Source organism: Myodes glareolus, chromosome 22, assembly GCF_982192425.1.
Source record: "Myodes glareolus chromosome 22, mMyoGla1.1, whole genome shotgun sequence".
Taxonomy (NCBI): Eukaryota; Metazoa; Chordata; class Mammalia; order Rodentia; family Cricetidae; genus Myodes; species Myodes glareolus.
Window position 1 is genome coordinate 53,670,208 of NC_142047.1, and position 22,974 is coordinate 53,693,181.

Below are 22,974 nucleotides of genomic sequence, written 5' to 3' on the forward strand. Positions count from 1 at the left end.
AGATAGGCTGCACTTCATACTGTGACTGATAGGGTTTGTGTTCAGGGCCTGGTTGGTTTCTCTGCACAGGGCTTGCATGTTTCCAAGCTCGGGGGTAGAGCGTGGTTTCTTGGCTTTGATTTTAAGGCCAATATGTGTATCCTTCACTGGTTCTAGTTTCAGGATCAGGGTGTGTTTCTTTCATTGGAACTTTTATCCTACACAGAGCTTCATAAATGAATAAACTGACTTTTCCCATATAAAAATATTAAAAAATGACATCATGAAACTTGAACAATTACTGACACTGTCAACTATTTCCAAAGAATTAATGCACTTTTGTGTAGGAGTGTAAATGTGCTGGATAAAGAGCTTACCAAATACTTTACAATAATACGCTCACAATTTTTTATAGTCACTCAGACTATTGTAATAAGCAAAGGCTTGAACGGATTGATTGTACACAGAAATGTTTAATGCTTTATAAAGTGAAAAATATTGTTGCACCCACTTCATTTTTAGGGTTCCTCTGCAGCACAACTTTTTTTCTGATGATTTTGAAGATTGTTTATCAATGCAATGGCTTGATAACACTGATTACATTCAAAGGGTTTCTCTCCAGTATGTGCTCTTTCATGGACTTGAAGACCACTGTGGGAGGAAAGGCCTTACCACATTGATTATAGTCATAGGGTTTCATTACAGTATGTTCTTGTAAGCATTTGAACTTAACTGTGGCATGCAAAGGCTTTACCACTGGACTATATTAATATGGTATCTCCTCAGTACATCTTCTATGTGTATGAGGGTTACTGTGTTGTACAAAGGTTTCATCACATTGATTACATTGATAGGGTTTCTCTCCAATATGTGTTCTTCTATGCATTTGAAGAGCAATGTAATAAGCAAAGGATTTACCACATTGGTTACATCCATAGGGTTTCTCTCCAGTATGTGTTCTTTTATGTACTTGAAGATTACCTTGTTGTGTAAAGGCTTTACCACATTGATTACATTTATAGGGTTTCTCTCCAGTATGTGTCCTTTTATGTATTCGAAGATACTGGCGATATGTAAAGGCTTTACCACATTGATTACATTTATAGGGTTTCTCTCCAGTATGTATTCTTTTATGTATTTGAAGATAACTGTGACATGTAAAGGCTTTACCACATTGATTACATTCATAGGGTTTTTCTCCAGTATATGTACTTTTATGCATTTGAAGAGCATTTTGATGAGCAAAGTTTTTACCACATTGATAACATTCATAGAGTTTCCCTTCAGTGTGTGTTATTTTATGCATTTGAAGAGCAATGTAATAAGCAAAGGCTTTACCACATTGTTTACATTCATAAGGTTTCTCTCCAGTATGTGTTCTTTTATGAATTTTAAGATTCTCTTGGGTTGTAAAGGCTTTACCACATTGATTACATTCATAGGGTTTCTCTCCAGTATGTGTTCTTTTATGATTTTGAAGACGCCAACTTCGTGTAAAAGCTTTACCACATTGATTACAGTCATATGGTTTCTCTCCAGTATGTGTTCTTTTATGCATTTGAAGAGCATTGTGATTAGCATAGGATTTACCACATTGATTACATTCATAAGGTTTCTCTCCAGTATGTGTTTTTTCATGTTTCTGAAGATGACATTTTTGTGTAAAAGCTTTGCCACAGTGATTGCATTTATAGGGCTTCTCTCCGGTATGTGTTCTTTTATGTATTTGAAGAGCACTGTGATAAGCAAAGGATTTTCCACATTGATTACATTGATAGGGTTTCTCTCCAGTATGTGTTTTTTCATGTTTCTGAAGATGACATTTTCGTGCAAAAGCTTTGCCACAGTAATTGCATTTATGTGGTTTCTCTCCAGTATGTGTTCTTTTATGTATTTGAAGAGCATTATCATGAGCATAGGATTTACCACATTGATTACATTCATAAGGTTTCTCTCCAGTATGTGTTTTTTCATGTTTCTGAAGATGACATTTTCGTGTAAAAGCTTTGCCACAGTGATTGCATTTATAGGGTTTCTCTCCAGTATGTGTTCTTTTATGTATTTGAAGAGCATTATCATGAGCAAAGGATTTCCCACATTGATTAATTTCACAGGTTTTCTCTCCAGTATGTGTTTTTTCATGTTTCTGAAGATGACATTTTTGTGTAAAAGCTTTGCCACAGTGATTGCATTTATAGGGTTTCTCTCCAGTATGTGTTCTTCTATGTCTTTGAAGAGCACTGTGATAAGCAAAGCATTTACCACATTGATTACATTGATAGGGTTTCTCCCCAAGATGTGGTCTTTTATGTATTTGAAGAGCATTATCACGAGCAAAGGATTTCCCACATTGATTAAATTCACAGGTGTTCTCTCCAGTATGTGTGCTTTCATGCCTTTGAAGATGTTTGTTAAAAGCAAAGGCTTTAATACATTGATTATATTCATAGGGTTTCTCTCCAATAAGTGTGCTTTCAGTCCTTTGCAGATGCCTGTCATATGTAAAAGCTTTAAAATCCTGATTATACACAGAATGTTTCTCTCCAGTATGATTTATTTCAGACCTGCAAGAATATGTGAGACACGTAAGAGCTTTACCATTTCAATAAACCATTGATCTTTGTATCTCTATAAATAAATTTTACAATTTAGTTCAATTGTAAAGTGGAATCAGATCTTAAGGTTTTATCACTGGGTTTACACTCATGTTGTTACCCTTAATTTTGGGTTGTTTTGCATCTTTCAAAATGTCTATGATGGAAAGATACTTTATTAAAGAGTTCACATTTACAGAATCTTTTCTATATGAGATTTTTTTCACATATTTGTAGGAAAATGGCAAAATTCAGATACAGACATGTGTTATAGAAGATAGAGCTTCTCCTAACAACTGCTCCTTGACTCTTATTTGTATTTGTAAATGCCCATCTCAGTAAAATTAGCACAGCCACAGCTAAGATTATGAGTAACACTATCTTTACTATGGACTGTGCTTATTAGAAGGTTTGAGGGATGGACTTATCACCTCTTCAACATGTATACCTTTTGTAATATGATTGGTGTAAAATTAATGGTATGACAGTTCTATAGAATATCTCTCATTGAGCTATGTATGATTCAAATTGTGATATCTGTTAAGGCATTGTTATGGTGATATCTGGTAAGGCATTGTTTCTTGTCTTCTTTCTTAAAAGAATGTCTTGGAAATGCAATTCACCTACTTGAAATTGAGGTTTATGGTTATGTGAGATTTTAATAATCATCAATCAACATAAAGCTGAGTTTATTTACACTATGGGTTAGTGTAAAAACTCCAGGACACATTACAATTTCTTCAGAGGCATAATTTTATCAGATTGCACATGATAATTACCTTTTATGTCCTCTAGAACTTTGAAAATGTTCTTCAATATTATGATCTTCCCAACTGTATCCTACAATATAGTAGAAAATGTATGATATATTATAGAAATTTGTGCAAAATTAAAATTACTATCTTTACTGTACCTCAGAATCATGTCTAATTTATGCACCTCATTCTTCTTTCTCAATCAAATTACAGAAGAACATCAAAAACCAAGGAACAGTTGTCCCCTTATTTAGAAACATGATGGAAAATTCAATTTTACCTATGATAGTAAGGCTGTGGTAGATGTCCAGCATCACATCTTCATAGAGCTTCCTCTGTGAAGGATCCAGCAATGTCCACTCTTCCCAAGTAAAGTCAACATGCACATCATCAAAGGTTATTGCATTCTAAAATGACCCACACATGTGTACAAAAGAAAGTATGTTAATGGCAACATTGAAAATATACACTTCTTTGACAGTATAGTCATATAATTCTGGTACTCCTTAAACTTATTCAATTAAATAGACATTATAAATATTAAATAGTCACTTTGGAAGAAACCTGGATAAAAGGTTCAGTTCTATCATTTCTGTACCTTGTGAATGGGTATCATCTTGCAAGAGAAATGCCTATTAAACAAGTAATTGTAAGCAGATAAGTAAGCAGATCAACTGTACAGAGTATATAGGGGAAAAATTGTATAAACAATTATTAACTACAAAAAAGAAAAATAAAATAGACAGGCTGTGTATATTGGCTCATGCCTTTAAATGCTACAATCAGAAGTCAGAGGCAAGTAAATCTGCCTTAGAGTTGAATGCCAGTATAGTCTATGCAGTCAGTACCAAGAAAGCCAGAAGTACATATTAAGACCATGTCTCCCATGCAAAAATCAGTCAAAAAGCAAACAAAAAGTAGAAAGACTCAGAAGGTCTTAGTGATGTAACTACAATGAGTTCTATATTTATCTTCCAAAAACCTGCACTACCCTACTTTTAACTGCAACATCATTAAGATTTTACTAAAAGTCACTGCATGTTTAAACACTTACAAATGGGCAGATATAAACCTTAGGAAACAGAGACTCCTAGGACAGAGAGGGCCAGAGGAAACAAGCTCCACCAGGAGCAGAAGCCAGGAGCAAATCCAGCCCTGGGAGCCAACCCAGTTCTGGAACACTGACAGACCAGGATTGAGCCTATGATCTGACTCAGAGTCTGCGATCTTCACCGGAACAAGAGTGGGACTGAACCAGCTACCTGGGACACAGAGAGAACAAGCTCCACCAGGAGCAGAAGCCAGGAGCAAACCCAGTCCAGGGACATGGGTGGATCAGGAAGGAGCCAACGACCAGATCCAGAGTCAACAATTTCCATCAGAACAGGTACAGGGGAGTAAACGCTGAGCGAGTGAACCAGAGCCAGAGACTGCTGAGGGTCGGGTCATGAATCTGGGATCTTCAAGGGAGTAGACCTAAGCCAACACCCCGGTGGGTCTGGGCGAGAGTCTAGGACCTCCCAGGAACTAGGCCTGAGCCAGGACCTCTGCTAGTCTGGGTGTGAGTGAAGCTGGGTCCTCTGAGGGGATAGACAGGAACCAGAGATCTCGGCCAGACCAGGAGTGAGTCTGGGACCTCAAAGACAGTAGGCCTAAGCCAGGATCTCTGTGGATTTGGGCATTTGTCTGGGACATCAAAGGGAATAGACAGGAACCTGGAACCCTTGCAGGTCCAAGTGCAAGTCTGGGGCTCTGAGGAAGTAAGCAGGTCCTCTGCGATTCTGTGCACACCCGAGTCTGGGACTTTCCAGGCAGTAGACAGAAACCAAAAACCTTTCCAGGTCCAACTCCAACCTGCAGGAGGGAATCCAGACCAGGATACAGGTCAAAGCCGGTAATCTAGGCCAAAGTTGTCCTGAGGCAAGGAACTCCACCTTAGGTAAGAAATTCCATAGGAGTGGAACTGAATGAGAGTCCTACAAGAGCAGAAGTCAGGAGCAAATCCAGCCCTGGGAGCCAACCCAGTCTCAGAACACTGTCAGATCAGGACTAAGCTAGCGACCAGAACCGGAGAACCGGAGTCAGTGATCTCTACCAAAACAGGTCCAACTCCAAGCCAGGGACTTCTGCAGGAGGAGATCCAGACCAAGATTTACAGAAACAGATCAAAGCCAGAAGCCTAGGCCAAGTAGACCTGAGACAGCAAACTCCAAGGGAGCAGAGCAAAGCACAGGAGCACTGAGCTATCTCCAGGAACAGGAATAACTAACGGGGTAACTAGAACTGTGACCCAGACTGTACCATGAGGAACAACTATCTGAGCTTTGGATTCACTGGCACCTAGAAGATGATTCAACAGAATCTCAGACAGCCCCAACCACATCTATTAGAGGAAAAGATGAGTAGAAAAGGTAACATCACATGCTTTACCACAAAGAGAAACATGACACCAGTAAAACCTAAAGACCCTACAAAAGCAAGATCTGAACAACCAAATATGGATGAACCAGAAGAAAATTATCTAAAAAATAACCTCAAGAGAATGTTTGAAATTCTTAAAAATGAAATGAGAATTTCCCTTAAAGAAATGGAGGAAAAAACAAACAAAAAATTGGAAGATATCAGCAAATCACTCAAAGAAAACCAAGAAAAAGAAACCAAACATATAAAAAAAAGTATTCATGACTTGAAAACTGAGATAGAAACAATAAGGAAAACACAAGCCGAAGGAATTATAGAAACATAAATTATGAGAAAAAGATCAGGAACCACAAATGCAAGCATGAATAGCAGAATACAAGAAATGGAAGAGAGAATCTCAAGCACTGAAGATACAATAGAGGAAATAGACTCATCAGTTAAAGAAAACATTAAATCTAACAAATGCTTAACTCAAAATATCCATGAAATATGGAACACCATGAAAAGGTCAAATCTTAGAATAATAGGTATAGAAGGAGAAGTTCAACTCAAAGGCACAGAAAATTTATTTAACAAAATCATAGAAGAAAACTTTCCCTACCAAAGAAAGATATGCCTATGAAGATACAAGAAGCTTACAGAACACCAAAAAGACAAGATCTCCTGAGTGTTGCATGGAGAGCAGGGGCCCTTTTGTTTGTCCCAGCCACTTGTTAGCTTACACCCAAAATAACCACACAGAAATTGTATTAATTAAATCACTGCCTGGCCCATTACCTCTAACCTCTTTCTGGCTAACTCTCACATCTTGATTTAACCCATTTCTAATAATCTGTAGTTAAACCACGAGGTAGTGGCTTACCGGGAAAGATTCAATATGTCTGACCTGGCGGCTCCATGGCAGTTCTCTCACTCTGTTTTCTTCCTCCCAGAATTCAGTTCTGTCTTCTCCGCCTACCTAAGTTCCGTCCTATGAACTAGGCCAAGGCACTTCCTTTATTCATTATCCAATGAAAGCAACACACAAACAGAAGGAACTCCTATACCACCTGAGTAAATTGGGAGCATGGGGACCTTGGGGGAGAATTGAACTGGGGAGGGGACAGGGAGGGAGCAGAGAAAATGTAAAGCTCAATAAATATTAATAAAAAATAAAATAAAAAAGGGAAAAAAGAAAACCTTAGAAACAAAATGTTGACCATAAACAATCAACACAGATTAGAAGAGATATTTCATTAGCAAAGAGCTCTTACTGATCTTGCCTATAGGTGGGGTCAATTACTTGTATTTACTTCAAGAAAGACACTATCAATTATTACATGTTTAGGGTTTTTGAAACCATCTTTTGATCCTTGTGAGGACCAGGAACCCACATGCTAAATTCCCATGCTTACAGGTAAAGTACGTATTTTCAGCACATTGATTGGGCATCCTTTTCTGCCCCATCTCAGAAGAGTGATGAGGATGGACCAGCTGTAGCCTCACTATGCCTGCCATTTTCAATTTTCAGAGTCGGTTGACTGTAATCTTGATGCTTATATGTATGTGTGCTTATAGCCAATCCCAGGCATCCAGCCTCCTGAACAGCAATAAAACTGGACTATTGGGAATATTTTGGAAGTGTGACCAAACTGGTGAACACAAGAGTCCTTAAGTTGTTCTATGCTTTACAGTTAGGGCCTTCATCATCCTCTTCATTCAATAGCTTTGGTAACTTCCAGCATGTGATTGCCATCAGACTCTAAACAAGGACTTGCCTCCAGAGGATAATGGGAAGAACAGTAGAACAGTTAACCCCCCCCTTTTTTTTAAAGATTTATTTGTTTGTTATGTATACAACATTCCATGTATGCCTGCACACCAGAAGAAGGCACCAGATCTCATTTCGGATGGTTGCGAGCCACCATGTGGTTGCTGGGAATTGAACTCAGGACCTCTGGAAGTGGTTAAGTGCAAGTGCTCTTAACCTCTGAGGCATCTCTCCAGCCCCAGCAGTTAACCCCTTTATCTCTGAACATGGAATAAGATAAATTTCAAGATGCTGGTCTACATTTTTATGCTACTAAAACAATCAGCTATATAAATAATTAACTGAAGGCCTAAGTCACAAAACAATCCCACACCAGTCTGGAATTATGATTAATAAAAGGGTTATTTATTTAAAGGGAACACTTACAGATCACTGTCCTAGACAACAGCCCTCTGAGGAAACAGGAACAGAGTCTAGCAGCTGGAAGCAGGAGCCAGAAGCAAGAGAGGTAGAGCAGGGCTACCGCTGCTTTTTAAAGCAAAAGAGACCATGCCCAAATGGGCTGGTATCTTAAAGGCTATTGGCTAAGGAAGCGGAAGGAGCTCCCATAGCATGTAACAGTTTAATACACAGGAATGTGATTATAGCAATTAACCTCAGTCTGTCACTCCAGTATTACACTCAGCAAATATCATTCTGTTGTCTCAGGATTGCTTTTCAAAAGGTTCTCGGGGGCTTTTGAACAAAGAATTGAACAAAGAATTGGTGGATTCCACAGGCTCCTTTCACTAGGCTTAAAAATGTTGTCACCACAGAATGAGACATTCTAGTCACTGACCTATTTTTACTGAGGAAAAAAATTGGTTTTTTTTGTTGTTACTGTTCTTATGGATTGCATTTATATTTAAACCATTCTGATTGCTAACTAGAATACCTCTATTCTTGGTAAATTAGTATAGGTGTAAAATATTTAAAACAAAACCCTGTATTTCTTTTAAAAAAATATTCATTTTCATTAAAAAATTTAAAACAAAAGCAATAGGCAAGATGAAGGTGATGCACATGCTGTGTGATTATTTTGGGCCTAAGCTAGCCAGGTGACCAGAAAAAAACAAGCAGACCTCCCTCCAACAAGAACTAGTACAACATGGGTTATCCTCCTATATTTGGCTTCTAAGTAGTGATGGAAGCTACCATTCTTGGACCAGAGTTGCAGCAGGCTCTTGTAACAAGTTGCCTCTTAGGATTAGGGATCAAGTTGTCTATTCCTTCCATAAACTGAAGGATTTAATGGAGGGAATCTTACACTTAAGGTACCTTCCTAGGACTGAAAAGGGCCTTCTATTTAATAGTGATAAAGTTCTTGAAATTTCGTCTTGCCTCTACTGTACCACAGGAAGGCCATTAGAAACTACCGATCCTGATGTTCTCTACAGAAAGGATTTTTATTTCTTTCTGTACCACATGATGCTTTTCCACTGTGGAACTGGCTGATTCATCAGTAATAAACACTCAACAAAATCAACACTTTGTCAAGGAAATCAGCCAATTGCTTTTAATTCAGTCTTACTCAATTTCTCAGGGAATGGAAGAATAAGAATGATTTGGGAACAAAATATCATACAAATTACATCTAGCTAAATTTTTCACAGAGCCTATTTCCCACTGAAATCTTATGGCCTCAAGCTCCACTATATGCATTACTTTCAACACTCCCATATTCCTAGCCCTACCTAATTCCTAGCTGATTAAGGGTCTGTGTGCAGCTTTCTATGGTTTTGCCATCTGAAGTCTTAATATCTTCAATGTTACTCCAAAATAAAACACTTCGTATTCTACCTAGCAACAAAATTAACTTTTGGTGTACTACATTTTATTCTAACTTCCTTGCTTCTTGCTGTGCTCAAATTCTCGAACCAAAAGCATCTCAAATAATAAACAGTTTTATTTGTTGACATTGCCAGATCACAACTCACAATTGTGGGAGCTCACAGTAGACATTCAAGCTAAGAACTGTAGGTAAAAGTCACACGTTTCTGGCTTTCTCTCTTGCTTGGTTACTGTCTCATGCTCAGCTTGCTTTCTTATCCATTTCAGGCCCACTTGCACAGGGCATTATAGCCTCAGTGGAAGAGCCTTCCAAGGTCAATCAATAGTTTCTCACAAACATGGTAACTAGCAATTCTGCTCTGGACTTGTTTGTTTATTAACATGTGTTCCCAAGAACAAACTTACTGTGCATGTATGGCAATGCGAAACAAGCTGACGAATCATCTCAAGAGCTCACACATACACACAAATGACCTTTGTTAAGTAATTACCGGCACCTAAAGCCAGCGTAAATATATTGTCTTGTGTTGTTGTTTTTCAAACTTACAAAGACAAATTCAAAATTACTTCTGAACTATCCTAGTTCAGCATCAGGAGTTGAGAGATTTTAGTGCTTCAAATAATTTTATCTAAAGCAACAGTGACTGCAATTACCCATGTGTACACTGGTCTACGCAGCTACTAACATCTGTTTGAAACTTCTTAAGTGCTAAACATTAGCTAGATGCCTCTGCCACCGGACAAAGTTGGCAATGAAAATGCCTACAAACTAGAAAACCATCCACTGGTTCATGCAGAGAATAGAAAATTTCTTAAAGTATAAAAAGTAAAGCACACCTATACTAGTAAATAATCCCTCTACTGGGAAGACTCCACATGATGCCAAGGTGAGATTTCCTCCTTCTGCGAAACTCCTTAGAGCTGCGGATTACAAACACCTACATTAAACCAGTTTTACTTAAAATTCCATTCTCTACACCCCATCTCCTAACTTCTAAGCTTCAGAGTAACTCAGAAGGTGTTGAATAAGCTCTTTGGTGATCCTGACAAGCAAGCAAATACGGTTACCATTACTCCACACTTGTGGAAATTTTGTTTTTAAATCCTCCATATCTAGCACGGAAAATATGTGAATAGCACAATGGAGGTGAACAAAAGCCCTCAGTCTCTGCAGACTTGAATACTGCTTTACTCACTTTCTCAGAATGTAGAGAGAATGAGAAAGATTTGGGCCAATGTATCACACAATTGACCTCTAGCTACATTTCTTATCGAGTCTTATAAGCAACAGTGCTAACTTACCAGGTCAAGTCACCTGATAAGGCCACAAGGAATGAAGCCAGGTTTAGGTTAGAGAGGCCACAAAAAGATGATGCTGTGATTGTTTTATTGACAGCAATCAGACTTTTATCCCTTTATCAAAAAATTAGATATTGGAAATTTCCAGGATGCATTTGTAGTTGCCTTGACAGAAGGAAGTTTATAAGCTGTACATGATACACAAGATTAATGTCTAAAACCAATTGTCCTTCCTTGACTACTAAGGGATCATACAGGAAACACAAAGTAACCCAAATGCTGCACTGCTTGGGGGTGCATCAGTCTCTCAGGAACTGGAAGGCACATTGTGCTCCAGAAGCCATGAACTTTAACTTGAAAAACCTATGACACATATTGCTCAAGGATGGTAGGCCAGGCCAGCGCCATGGTTCCCTGCAGAGCCTATTGCCCACTAAAATCCTATGACCTTGAACTCCACCCCCTTCCATTACTCTCAACATTCTAAAGCTGCAGGTCCTATCAGAATAGCTTATTGGGCTCTCTGAGCAGCTTTCCAGGACTTTTGCCATCTAAAGTCCTACTGTCTTCAACATTCCTACAACAGGCAACATTCCCACAACAGTCAACATTCCCAGGTCCTTTGCAGCAGCAAAATCACATTTGAAGTAGCATTTTGTTCCAACTTTCTTCTCCGTGGCCGTCATTAAAGTCTCTAACCAAAAGCAACTCAGATAATGAACAGGTTTATGTGGTTGATACCCCTAGTTCACAGTCCCTCCTTGTGGGAGATTAGGATAGAAACTCAAGCTAATAACTCAAGGCAACACATGGGAAACATGGTTTCCTGGCTTTCTCTCTTGCTTAGTCACTGTCTCAGGGTCAGCTTTTCCTCTAATCCAGCCCAGGACCACATGTTTAGGGATATTGACAACTCAGTGGAAGAGCCTTCTAGCATCAATCAGAATCAACACAACCTATCTCAGACACAGTAACCAGATATTCTGATTGGGTACAACCTCAATTGATGTTCTCTTGACAGTGAGGTTAATTAGGACAAAGAGACAATAGTATATGAGGTTTTAAAGATTCAAAATCCATGTCTTAATAATTAATAATAGCAATCACTTATGCAGCAAAAACTCAAACATGAAGATAGCAACAACTGGAAAAACTTGAGATGCCGGGAAATGGGAATATGCAAGCCTTTAAGTTCAAGAAGAGATGCTATCCACAGAAAGATCTCAAATCAAAAAAAACTCAAAAAACTCATAACAAGAAATATTATGAATACAAAATTGGTAAAGGTATATTATTTTACAGAAAACAAACAATATATAATTATATTACTATTTAAAATCAACAACATATATGGCACCACAAACAAAACAACACAGAGAGACCTACAAATATCTATTATGGTTCCTTAAACAAGAACTGTAAGAGCCCAATCAAAGTCAAACCCTAGCTAATCACTGCCACCACTCATCCTGGGCACTCGCTTCTCTCCTTTACCAATCATAGAAAACTGCTTGGGCAAGGAGGTTGTTCCACCAAAACTGAAGATTTGCTCGAAGCCTTCTCATGCAGTAACTCTGTAGAAAATAGTTTTGACTACTAATAGGATCTCATGCTCTTGTGATAAAGAAAAGCATGTCTGTTAGGATCACTTAGACACCATGTTGTGTTCTGTGATAGACAACTGCCTGTAGCGTGCATCAGAGTAAGGAAATGAAAACTTTTGAAAACAAAATTTAAGATAAAAGGCTTTTTTTAAAAAAATTAGTATGCACTTAAAGCACCTTGCTTTCCTCTCATTGCTTTAGAAGTCACAAGCACTTTTGAAAACAAGTTCCTACTACTTTCTGTGTGTGTTTGTGTAGGAGACAGACCATCTTCTACATCTACACTGGTGACCTGCAAAAGGAGGTGGTGTCAGATCAATGGGATCTTGAATGGCAGACAGCATGAGCTTCCCAGTGTGACTGCTGGTATCTGAAGTCAGGTTATCCCCAAGGAGAATATGTGCCGAGTCACCTTCAAAGACACATAACAGTTTTTATTCAATTAACCAAAAGCCTTTCACTGATTAAAAACAACAAGAACATCAAAAATAATAATAAAAGAAGAGAAGCAAATGAAAATTGAGAACACAATCCATCAATATAAGATGCTGTGTAGGGTAAATCTGCACGTTCATGGGAAGACAACCCAAAGGCAATGCCCAACAATTTCTAAGAGGAAAGCTGATTACACAGCTCCCTCCACAGCTGAAACACTCAGAATGCTCAATGGATTATCAAACACCAGTACACAGACTGACACAGTATGACGTCTATACTTACAACAAAGCTACACCAAACAAGAATATTTTTTAAAAAAAGATGTTTTTGATATTTATGAAAGACTAAAGCAGGTGGAGAGAAATAGCCAAGAACAAAGGAAGGGAAATATAGTCAATTTTTAATCCAGAGACCAAAGGAAACTCAGTCAGGAAAAGTGTGGTCTTGACCAATCTTACCTAGCTCTCTATGAGTCCATGTGTATAGAAATTTAATAAATACAGAGTTCACAACTTCTACAAATTAACTCAAGGTGACGCTTACACTGTTATGTTTCTGACCTCCAGCCATTAATATTTGTTCCAAAGACAGATGCCCCATGCTCTAAAGCTCTCTATGCAAATGGAGGCGATCCCCTGCTATGGCTCTGCAGCCTCCTATGGCCTGTTGTGGTTTCAGGTAAATCCTGTACCACTAAAGCCTAATCTCAAAGCAACAAAGAAGAAAAATTTAAAATCTGCCACATGATTGCACAAGATGAGCAATCTGTTCTATTGACCTGCACAATACCATAAAAGCCTGCTATCACAAGCATCAGATCCTCCCATGCCTAGACTGCAGAGCCTCCCCCTCCCCAGGATTTCCCACACAAGGAGGCTCAGAGGGCAAGTTCACTGCCAAGGTCTCTACAAGGACCGACAGACCCACAAACTGACTCAGGTTCCATCCAAGCCCCAGCAGAAATGACAAGCGCAGACTTGTGCTGAGCACCACACACTCACTGTGGCATGACTTGTGGTCTCTTTACAACTCCCTACAGCCAAAGCACAGGAGAATCCTGGGAAAAAAACCTGCAAGCTAATGTTCCTAATACTAAGCCTTGACAGAGTACCTCATTAGCTGGGCCACACAACTGGGTCTCATAATAATAATCTCTCCCTACTGGATGAGGAGAGATCAAATGGCTCAGACAGCACAGGAGTTCCCAGCTCTGCCCTCCCAACCCAGCAGGCAGGGCCCTAGTCTAGAAAGTTTGTATTTTAGTATGTTATGGCCAGATCACGGAGACCTCCCAAAACCAACTAGGAGACCCAAGTTTTGCATGTAAAAGCAAAGAAGGGAGAAGCCGAGCAAGGAAGTCAGGACCGCAAGGGGTTGGTCCACCCACTGAAGCAGTGTGCCTGTTCTAATGGGAGTTCACCAAATCCAGCTGGACCGGGACTGAACGATCAAACCGGACCCTCTGAATGTGGCTGACAATGGGGGCTGACTGAGAAGCCAATTGATAAAGGCACTGGGACTTGTTTCTACTGCTTTTGGGACCCTAGTCTATTTGGATGCGTAGCTTCCTAGGCCTGGATGTGGGGAGGAGGGCCTTGGACTTCCCACTGGGCAGGATTCCCTGCCCTCTCTTAAGGAGGGAGGGGGAGAGTGAGTGCGGGAAAAGGAGGGGAATGAGAGGAGGGGAGGAAGTGTAAATTTTTGAATGGAAAAATAAAATACAAAGCAAAAAAAAAAAGAGCCTTTATTCTACACAAGTTTGCAAACTCAGCACTGGAGTGATCAGAGAGCTCTGAGCTCAATTGGTGTTGGGTTTTTATAATAGCAAAGGTGGGGGTCAAGGGATTTCTAAGGTTCAGGACCCCTGATTGGCTGACATTTGTCTAGGGCGTCCTGGTGAAAAGAGTTGGGTGTGTGCTGGCAGATGATTCTATGGACAATGGTTGGAATGTTAGGAATTTCCTTAGGATGATCTGTTCCTGGGTGGTGCCTGGGCTGTCTCAGTTTGTGGTCTTTCTTGGAACCAGGTATTGCCTTCCGGTCAACTACTGAGACTCGAGCTTGTCATGGCTGGGTTCAACAAGTAGATATTCTTCTACACTCCCAGAGTATTTCCCTTTCCTTGTCCAGGGCACAGGGTCCTTTGTGTGCACATTATATTACACACTCAGTGTCCAGTGCAGCCAACCCTTTGCTTTTTAGTTGGGAAGTCCTGCAGTCAAACATAAGTCCCATTCAAACAGTGATCCTCTATTTTAGTTGAATTCGTATAACTGCAATAATTTGGTTACATGATAAGGAAGTCCTTTACCCAGATTCTTGATTGCCCTTGTCTGTGTATCCCAAAAAATGGGCACTCAGGATATTATAGAGCATCCACCTTGATAATATCAACTACTGCCAAAGCAGGGAAGCTCTCCATCTCCTTCCTGCCATTCCCTTTCTGTGCTGTGCCTGCATCAGCTTCAAAACTGATCAGTGAACTCAGTTCCTGCACACGTCCTTCTTCATCTGTAACTCCCCAGGAAAAGCCAGAGAGGTTGGTGGACATTCATTCCCTGGTCTCTGATCCTTCTCACTGACCAGTCAAGGCCCAGCCTGGAAGGAGTTGCAGAAATGTATACCCAGCCCTGGGCAGGAGAGGCAGGATTGAGTGTTCAAAGTAATTCTCAACTTCATAGCTCCAGGAAAGCCTGGGCTACAGGAGATATTGTTCTCAACACAAAGAAATAAACCAATAGCACTTCAGAAAACGGGAATGAAATTTTTAATGATCAAGAAAATTTGGTGCTTGGCAGGGGTGGTGTTTGCCTTGAATCCCAGCATTCAGGAGGCAGAGGCAAACAGATCCCTGTGCGTTGTAGGCTAGCCTGGTCTAGAACTAGATCTAGGTCAGCCAGAGCTGTTACACATGGAAACCCTGACTCAAAAAACCAAAAGCCAAGGGAAAAAAAGGAAATGTTGGAGAATGGAAGCAAATAGAGATAAAAGCAATAATGCACTTAACAATAAATGGTCAATTCACTTATTTAAAGGATAAAATAGTGTATTTTAACATTAAAAACTGAGGTATACTGACTTTGAAAAGGGGTAGGTCCTATCCTAGTAGAGGGAAGGCCATTACTAAGGGGCTGATTGTTTTTGACTATATATATATGCACATGGTGGCTGCTGAGATCTGTAACCTGACACACAGAGTTACAAACACTCAACGGCCTGTTTCTCAAACCCCTGGGCTGACATAAATGTGTGAAGCAGGACGGAACAGATCCGCAGAGGAGAGCTCCCCAGTTGCAAATTCAATATTCATTGACTCAAGGTAATTTTCCCAAATTGTACACCCTGCAATGTGGCCGGTCTTTACTCACATGACATGACTTGATACATGCTGGGAAATTACAGATTAATTCCTCTTGTCACACTCAGGGCCTTTTTTATACTGAAGACTCCAGCAGCTGACTGCCTGCCCTGTTTCCCTTCACAGTGTATACAATACACTGTTCCTTCTGCTGTGGTGTGAAGGCAGAAGCCATGCTCCACATGCAAGCCCTTTTCCTGTAAAGGACAGTTGACTACTTGACTCAATGGATAATATTAAATCTCTGAGGTGGTACATGCATTTAAGTTAAGAATTTTAGATGTGTAATATTGAGGACAATAAGGTCATGGCCCTGGAGTGCAGCAGTCTGCACTCAAGGCGACCTGAGAGGGTGGAATAGTGCTCGTCACAGACACACATGTGTAAAAGGCTGGAAATGCGGCTGCTCTAGAATTACTATGTCTTCCCAGGGAGAAATCACTCCACACAATTAGGAGATTAATAGAGAAAAATCTCTGTAATGAGCCTGCACCTATCTCTGTCTAAAGCTCAAAGAGGAGCAGCACAGACAGATTCTGCATTCCACATTTGCTGTCATCCGTAATTTCTCTAAGGGTCATGTGCCAGGCTACACTCTGAACAATTTAGACAGGGACAGGAGACTGCAGGTCCAGTCACCTAGGCAGATGGGAGATTTACACAGCAAAGTCATTATCAGGAATATTTCTGAAGGACACCAGTGACCCGATACAGCAGGTCATTCTTCAGTGACAGGATCCTGGGGTAAAAGTGCCAGGGAATGAGAAAGACAGGAAATTGAAGGTGGAAAAGATCAAAGCAGGGATGGGAAGGAAGGTTTGGCACAAGCTACGTCTCAGGCCAAGTAAGCTCCTTAAGAAGAACAGCATCTAGTATACGACGGCTAGGGCGGAAATGGAAAGCAATGGGGAACTGCTATGAAGTCAGCAGAAAGCAGAAAATGGGGCAAACTCAGGACGAGGCTAATCAAACATTGGTGAGAGAGGGAAGCACACAGTATCTCAAGAACATTCCTGACTGAGCCTACAGTGGCCTTGGGGCTGACAACCACAGTTCCACGCACTGGGAAGACCTTGGCTCTCAGGATTAAAGGAACCCTCCACAAAGACCCAGGCCCCAGACCAGTACCAGATCTAAATTCCTGGTTTTAGAAAACAAAAACTCTGTTTTTCTTTTCTTTTTTTTTTTTTTTCTCAACACATCAAGACTTAGGCAAAGTTTCCAAGGCCTAGAACCCGGGCTGTTATTCCTTGTAGGAAGAATGTGTCTCCTCCCTGCCTGAGGTCATAAGTGAAAGTCTTGTTCAACCAGACCAGTCCTTAACACAGCAATATTTTGCTTTTCAAATAGTTGTCACGTGGTGTCATATTGCTCATCTCTCAGAACTATGCTCTTCTCAAGAAGAAAACTGGACCTTTGAGGCCCACCAGGCCATCAGTCAGGTTGTGACCCTGAAACACCTCCCCGAGCGGCGTGTTAGATGCCTGTGATGTGATACAGGGACGGGCCTAGAGGCAGATTTTCGGTCACAGGTGTCTCCTTTGTAAGAGTTTGGAGCCAAATGCCTGAACAATCTAGGTGGAAAAAATAAATACCCTAGATTTCTGATTCCCCCCAAGTCTGGTTAGCATACACTTAACTTTGGGGTGTTTTAGAGGCAGCCCTCCCTCAGCTAAATTCTACTTTTTGTTATTTACTGGCTCCTAAGCATTGGTAACTCCTTTATATAACCAAGTCAACTCTTCTACATCACACAGAGCTAAGAAGTGGAGTGCTACCCAACACAAAACATGCCTTTTACAACCTCCACAAAATTAATCACAAATGGACGTTACATGTAAAGGTTCAATGAAAAGTGCTCTCCTTCTAGAAGATACTGGGGAAACCTCTCCCGGTTTGGCAATCTGCCTTCCACAGATGCATCAAAATCACGGTGTTGTGGACGACAAGTAAGTTCCTAGATGCAATTACCTGCTCCCAAATGCTCTGAACAGATGTAGCTCACAGAGCAAAGTTATTAAGAGGCCTGTGTCTGATTCCTGGGAGTTGCATGGACCATGTTGGAACTCACAGGGCCGGCAATCGGGATGCCGATTTCCACACAGCCCCGGGAAGAACCAGACTAACTTGCTCCTGCACCTCCCCATCCGTTTTTCCCCATCTGGGAACAGCAATCCCTTGCTCACCATGTCGTGGGTTCCCTGCTCGCCCATGGTCCCCTCACAGCTCCCGGCATCAGCGCGTGTACCACAGCACGCTAAAACCCTTGCGCCAGCTCTTTGGCAATACAAGCAGCAACGCGGCTTCCGGAAAACCTTGCACCAGTTCTGACCGGCAGTTAGATCTGGAAGCCCTGATTGGCTAGTGAGTCCTGAGAGTACAGTTCTGACTGGCAGTTAGGCCTAGAGGTTCTGATTGGCTAGTGAGAGCTGAGTGACAAGAACAACTCTCTGGGCGTTACTTTGTGCTTACAAACACAGCGCAATGGTCTTTGACCCCGCCTTCCACCCCAGACCCAGCCCTTTTCCAGATTCAAAGAGATAAGTATTTCAATGACACGCGTCCCTGGCTACAATTGCTGGCCCCGCTATCTTCCCGCATCCATGGGCACTTCCCTTTCTTCCTCATGGACATAATGGTGACTAGCTTACACAGTTCTGAACAAAAAAAAAAATTCAAGGACACTCGGCTCCCGGTTTTGATGATTTGGGTGCCATGAACTCAGTTCCTAAGGATCCAGTTATCCAGATCCTCCCCACCCCCACCGCAAGCAGTAGGAGCAGAATCCCCTGCCCTCCATTATTCCCCGAAATAGAGCCACCCCAGAATCTTATCAGATTGCTAACTCACTCTAGCATCACCACCTGGGAAACAGATCCTCTAAGAAGAAAACTGGCCCCTGGTTCCCTCCCTGGGACCCATCTGCCCAGGGCCTCTCTCATGCTGGCGTGATTCAGATGGAGCCCTGGGAGAGGAGGGACATCTGAGTCTGAATCCTCTGTCTTTAGTCAAACACCCACTTCTTCTGGGCAGTGAGGAAGCTGGAATGTGACATCTCTACGGCCTTCTTTGTGGGCATTGGCTCTGACGCTAGTAACTGCCTCTCCCAAAGGTCGGGGGCATTGTGAGACCGAAATGGAGTAAGCTATAATCAAAACATTTTCAAGCCTGGTGTGATGGTGCATTCCTGTAGTTCCAGTATTTGGGAGGTTGAGGCAGGAGGACTGACATAAATTCCAGGCCAACATGTGCTGCACAGTGAGACCCGACTTCCAAACTGAGAACAAGGGCTGGAGAGATGGTCGCATGGGGAAGAGCGAGCTTGAGAACCCGGCCCTTCCCTCAATGTGGAGTGGAGTGATCCCCTGTCCCGTGAGTGGAAGGATACCCGGAATATTAACAACTTTAAAGAGAGATTTAAGGACACAAAAAAAAAAAGATGTTTGTTCTGTGGCTTCTCACTGAGGTCAGGTGAACTGAAGGAATTTCTACCTGTTTGCCACAAGCACTTCAGAGAACAGGAGAGAAATTCAGGGACCAGATAAGAAAATATAATGATAGATCTGTCTCCCACCAGAAAGCTGGATGATGGCTCCATTGCTTTTGAAGTTTTCTTCTATAATTCAGGACAAACTCTTTTCTAAAAAGTGCAGTCTTAGTGTAAGTTGACTATTTAGAGAAAATGAAGCTAGAAAGCCTGTCTTTATGAGTACTGTAGTGGCGTTTCAATTGTAATAAATAGTGTTTGACTGATGATCTGAGAACAAAACACTGATCACCCTTAGGAACAGATAATGGTAACACACACCTTTAATCCCAGTATCCACAACGGCATGTCCCCACAGTAGTTGCCATAGAAACCAGGTGATCTATGACTTTAATCATGGTGGTACATGCTTTTAATCCCAGCCCTAGAGAGAAATATAAAACAGGAGGAAACAACTCTCAACAAAAAGTCTCATTTTCAGATTTCTGGAGGCAGGATCACCATTTTGGACTGAGGTTGAGGTAAGAGCCAGTTGCTGGTTTCTTTGCTTTTTGGGTCTTCACCCCAGTTTCTGTCTCTGAGTTTTGATTAATTGTGCTTCAATTGGCACCAAACTTTTTGGGACATGAGTTCACAAAAAACCAATTTGCCGGAGACATTTTAGCTACTGGACCCGGGTTCTTGTGCTCATGATGCCTATGATTGATTAGCTGGACAGTGTGCCATGTGCAGAGGGCAGGAGTCCTGTGTTGACCAGTGTTTGATTTTTAGGAAGTTGAAGAAGTCAAAATCAGATATAGTAAAAATAAAATATGTGGTCATTTTTATGGCTACCAATAACACAGAAGAGAAAATATTAAAGGAGGTAGAAATGTTGTATAGTAGCTCAGTACATATTTCATTTCATTGTCAATTCTCCACAACTAAGGAGCCACGATCCATATTTCTCCTGTTTGATTTGTTGCCGTTCTCTGTAATCCCCTAGTGGTTTATTTGTTTTCCCAAGACTTGAAATTAAAAGAACTAGAGATATGTCACATTGTTTTTGTTTCTGTTCTTAATTTGTTTCTGTTTATTCAGTTTTTCTCAAGGCAGGGTTTCTCTGTGTAGCTCTGGCTGTCTTGGACTCACTTTGTAGACCAGGCTGGCTTCAAACTCAGAGATCTGCCTGGCTCTACCCCCTGAGGGCTGGGAGTAAAACTGTGTGTGTTCAACAACTTCCAAGCTACATACACCACAATCTTTTGTTGGAGGGGGTAAAAATCATTTTACTTATTCCCTAATTCTTGTTAAAGAAATAACATTAAGTGAAAAATACCTAATCTTGGCTAAAGACTGTGAACAACCCAGGGGTATAGAAGCCCACCTGGCTCTTCCTGGATGGTCAAATTAGTCCCAAGGCCTGTGTTGAGAGGATGCTGTCCACTGGGAAGACGGAACACGATAGAGGTGGTGAGAGGGGAGGGGCATAGCTGGAGAGGGGCAGAGGAAGTTAAAATGAAGAAGTCCAGGGTTCCCTTGGGAGCAAAACGTCAATAAATGTTTTTCAGGACCACATTGGATGAGGAAGCGCTCTCTCATTTAGGAAAATGTTTTAGTCTTCTCACTGAGAGAATAAGTACCTGGGTTTTCCCGAAACTTGTTAGCCCCAGGGAGACCTATGAAAGTCATTTGTTGCAGGACTCCCTGAGTGAGTTCTAGTAAAGCACTCAAGGCTGTGAGCAGTCCTGATTTACTAGAGTGCACTGCATACCGCCGGGTCCCTCTCCTGTGTGCTCACTGACTCTAATTCTTGCATCATTCCTGTTATCCCAGTCCCACTGAACAAGGATGGCAATGCTGACTATGCTTGTCTAGGGAAAGGCATAATTGAGAAAACACTCTTAGGTGGGGTAAGCAATCCCTTTTGATACTAAGAAATTTAGGTTCCTTTCAACAGTGTTGCGGAAGTGGCAGGGCACTGACTGTGGATCCGGCCTGTAGCCGGGGCCACATGACTCGGCCAAGAGTGTGTCCTTGCTATTGACTGGATTGAAGAAAACAACAAATGACAGAACACAATAATTTCAGACAGTTAAATTAAGATACCCAGCGGGATTAATACACAGCACTCAGCACTCAATGCTTACCTGGCAGCCGAGATACTATGATCACACAGGTGATTTTCCAAAGGCAAGGCTTATTATCCATTGTACCCAGGGTGTTCTAATCTGTAGGATTTCCCCAAATGCAGGAATCTCAATTGCGTAATTTGTGGTCCTGTGGGACAGCATTTGTGCTCTCCTTTGAATATAAATAAAGAAAAAAATACACAGATCTCTATAAATTTATTAGGAGGGGGATACAATGGTCTGTCCTGTCCCTTTAAGAGGAAAGTCCACCCACTCCCCCCCCTTCCACTGAGGCAAGCAGATCTTCCTTCAGCTTTCAGCTTGAGCTCCTTCCTTTGTGTCTGTTTCCCTAGGCAGCTTCTGCCTCTATCCCTTCTCCTCTCTTCCTGGTTCTCTTTCTTCCTGCCTCTCTTCTCTTGATCCCTGTCCCACTTCTCCCTCCCTCTCCCTTTTCCCTTCTATAACCCACTAACTAGATACCCACTTTCTCTGCATAGCATGTCTCTGCCTCTCATCCATCACGAGGCTCCCTGCCTGGGACCTGCTGGCCCTTGTGGCCCACGGGCAACTCGAGGAATGCAGCATTTTACCACCATGGCGCCTCGTGGCCTGCTGCAGCCACTCAGGGAACTGCACCATTTCCTTTTTACCGTAACAGAGGAGAAGGCTGCACTTGGTAAAAAGCTAGCGATTTAATGAGATAAACATCTGTCGAGTATGTTATGGTTTCTATCATCCAGCAATTTGGCAAAATATCTAGCCACCAAATGCTGGCTGAGCATATGCTATCAAGTGGCAATTTACATAGCCACCTGGGGTCCTCGAGCCCCAAGCCACAAACCTGTAGCATAGCCACGTGATCTATGCACGAGGCAGCTAAACCTATGAAAGCCCTAGGCAGCCTTTAAAACCTGGACATGCTCAATCCACACTCTTTCTCTTCCCCTTCTTAGTGGTAACTAACTACTACCTCCCTCTCTTCCCCGGTCTATCCTTTCTCTCCCATCTCTAGCCCCTTTCTCTCCCTGCCCACCCCCATCGCTCTCTCCCTGGTATGAAATCCTATATTCAAGCATTAACAAATGACTCAAAATTTGTTAATATAAATTTTCTTAATCTAAATTCACATAAACCACCTTGGAAATACTAGAGTGTTAATCAGATACTTATAGAGGGAAAGGAGATGACATTTCCTTGTGAGACGGCACCTCCTAGGAAGGCCAGAGCACTTACACCTACTGATTCTACTGACATGACTGTTAAGGATGACCTGAACACAGATGACACCAACAGGCACAAAACCAGGAAAGGTACAAAGCTCCTGGGGCCTCAGATCTATAGAGAACAA

General features: G+C 41.5%; 1 protein-coding gene, 1 non-coding gene and 1 pseudogene across 2 annotated transcripts; 2 read left to right on the forward strand and 1 right to left on the reverse strand.

The window, feature by feature from the left end:
- Positions 1-432: 432 nt before the first annotated feature.
- On the reverse strand, positions 433-18,347 carry LOC125410593 (uncharacterized). The gene is given in 5 exon segments (XM_087900573.1): positions 433-915; positions 917-2,543; positions 3,353-3,413; positions 3,609-3,735; positions 18,215-18,347. Coding segments are annotated over 5 exon segments (2,028 nt in total). The 5' UTR covers positions 18,242-18,347; the 3' UTR covers positions 433-729.
- LOC125410594 (protein kish-A pseudogene) lies at positions 7,236-7,454 on the forward strand (annotated as a pseudogene).
- A 3,289-nt stretch (positions 18,348-21,636) lies between the features above and the next one.
- LOC125410621 (U1 spliceosomal RNA) lies at positions 21,637-21,803 on the forward strand. Its single transcript, XR_007235126.3, has one exon. It is a non-coding gene; the product is annotated as a U1 spliceosomal RNA (small nuclear RNA).
- Positions 21,804-22,974: the final 1,171 nt, after the last annotated feature.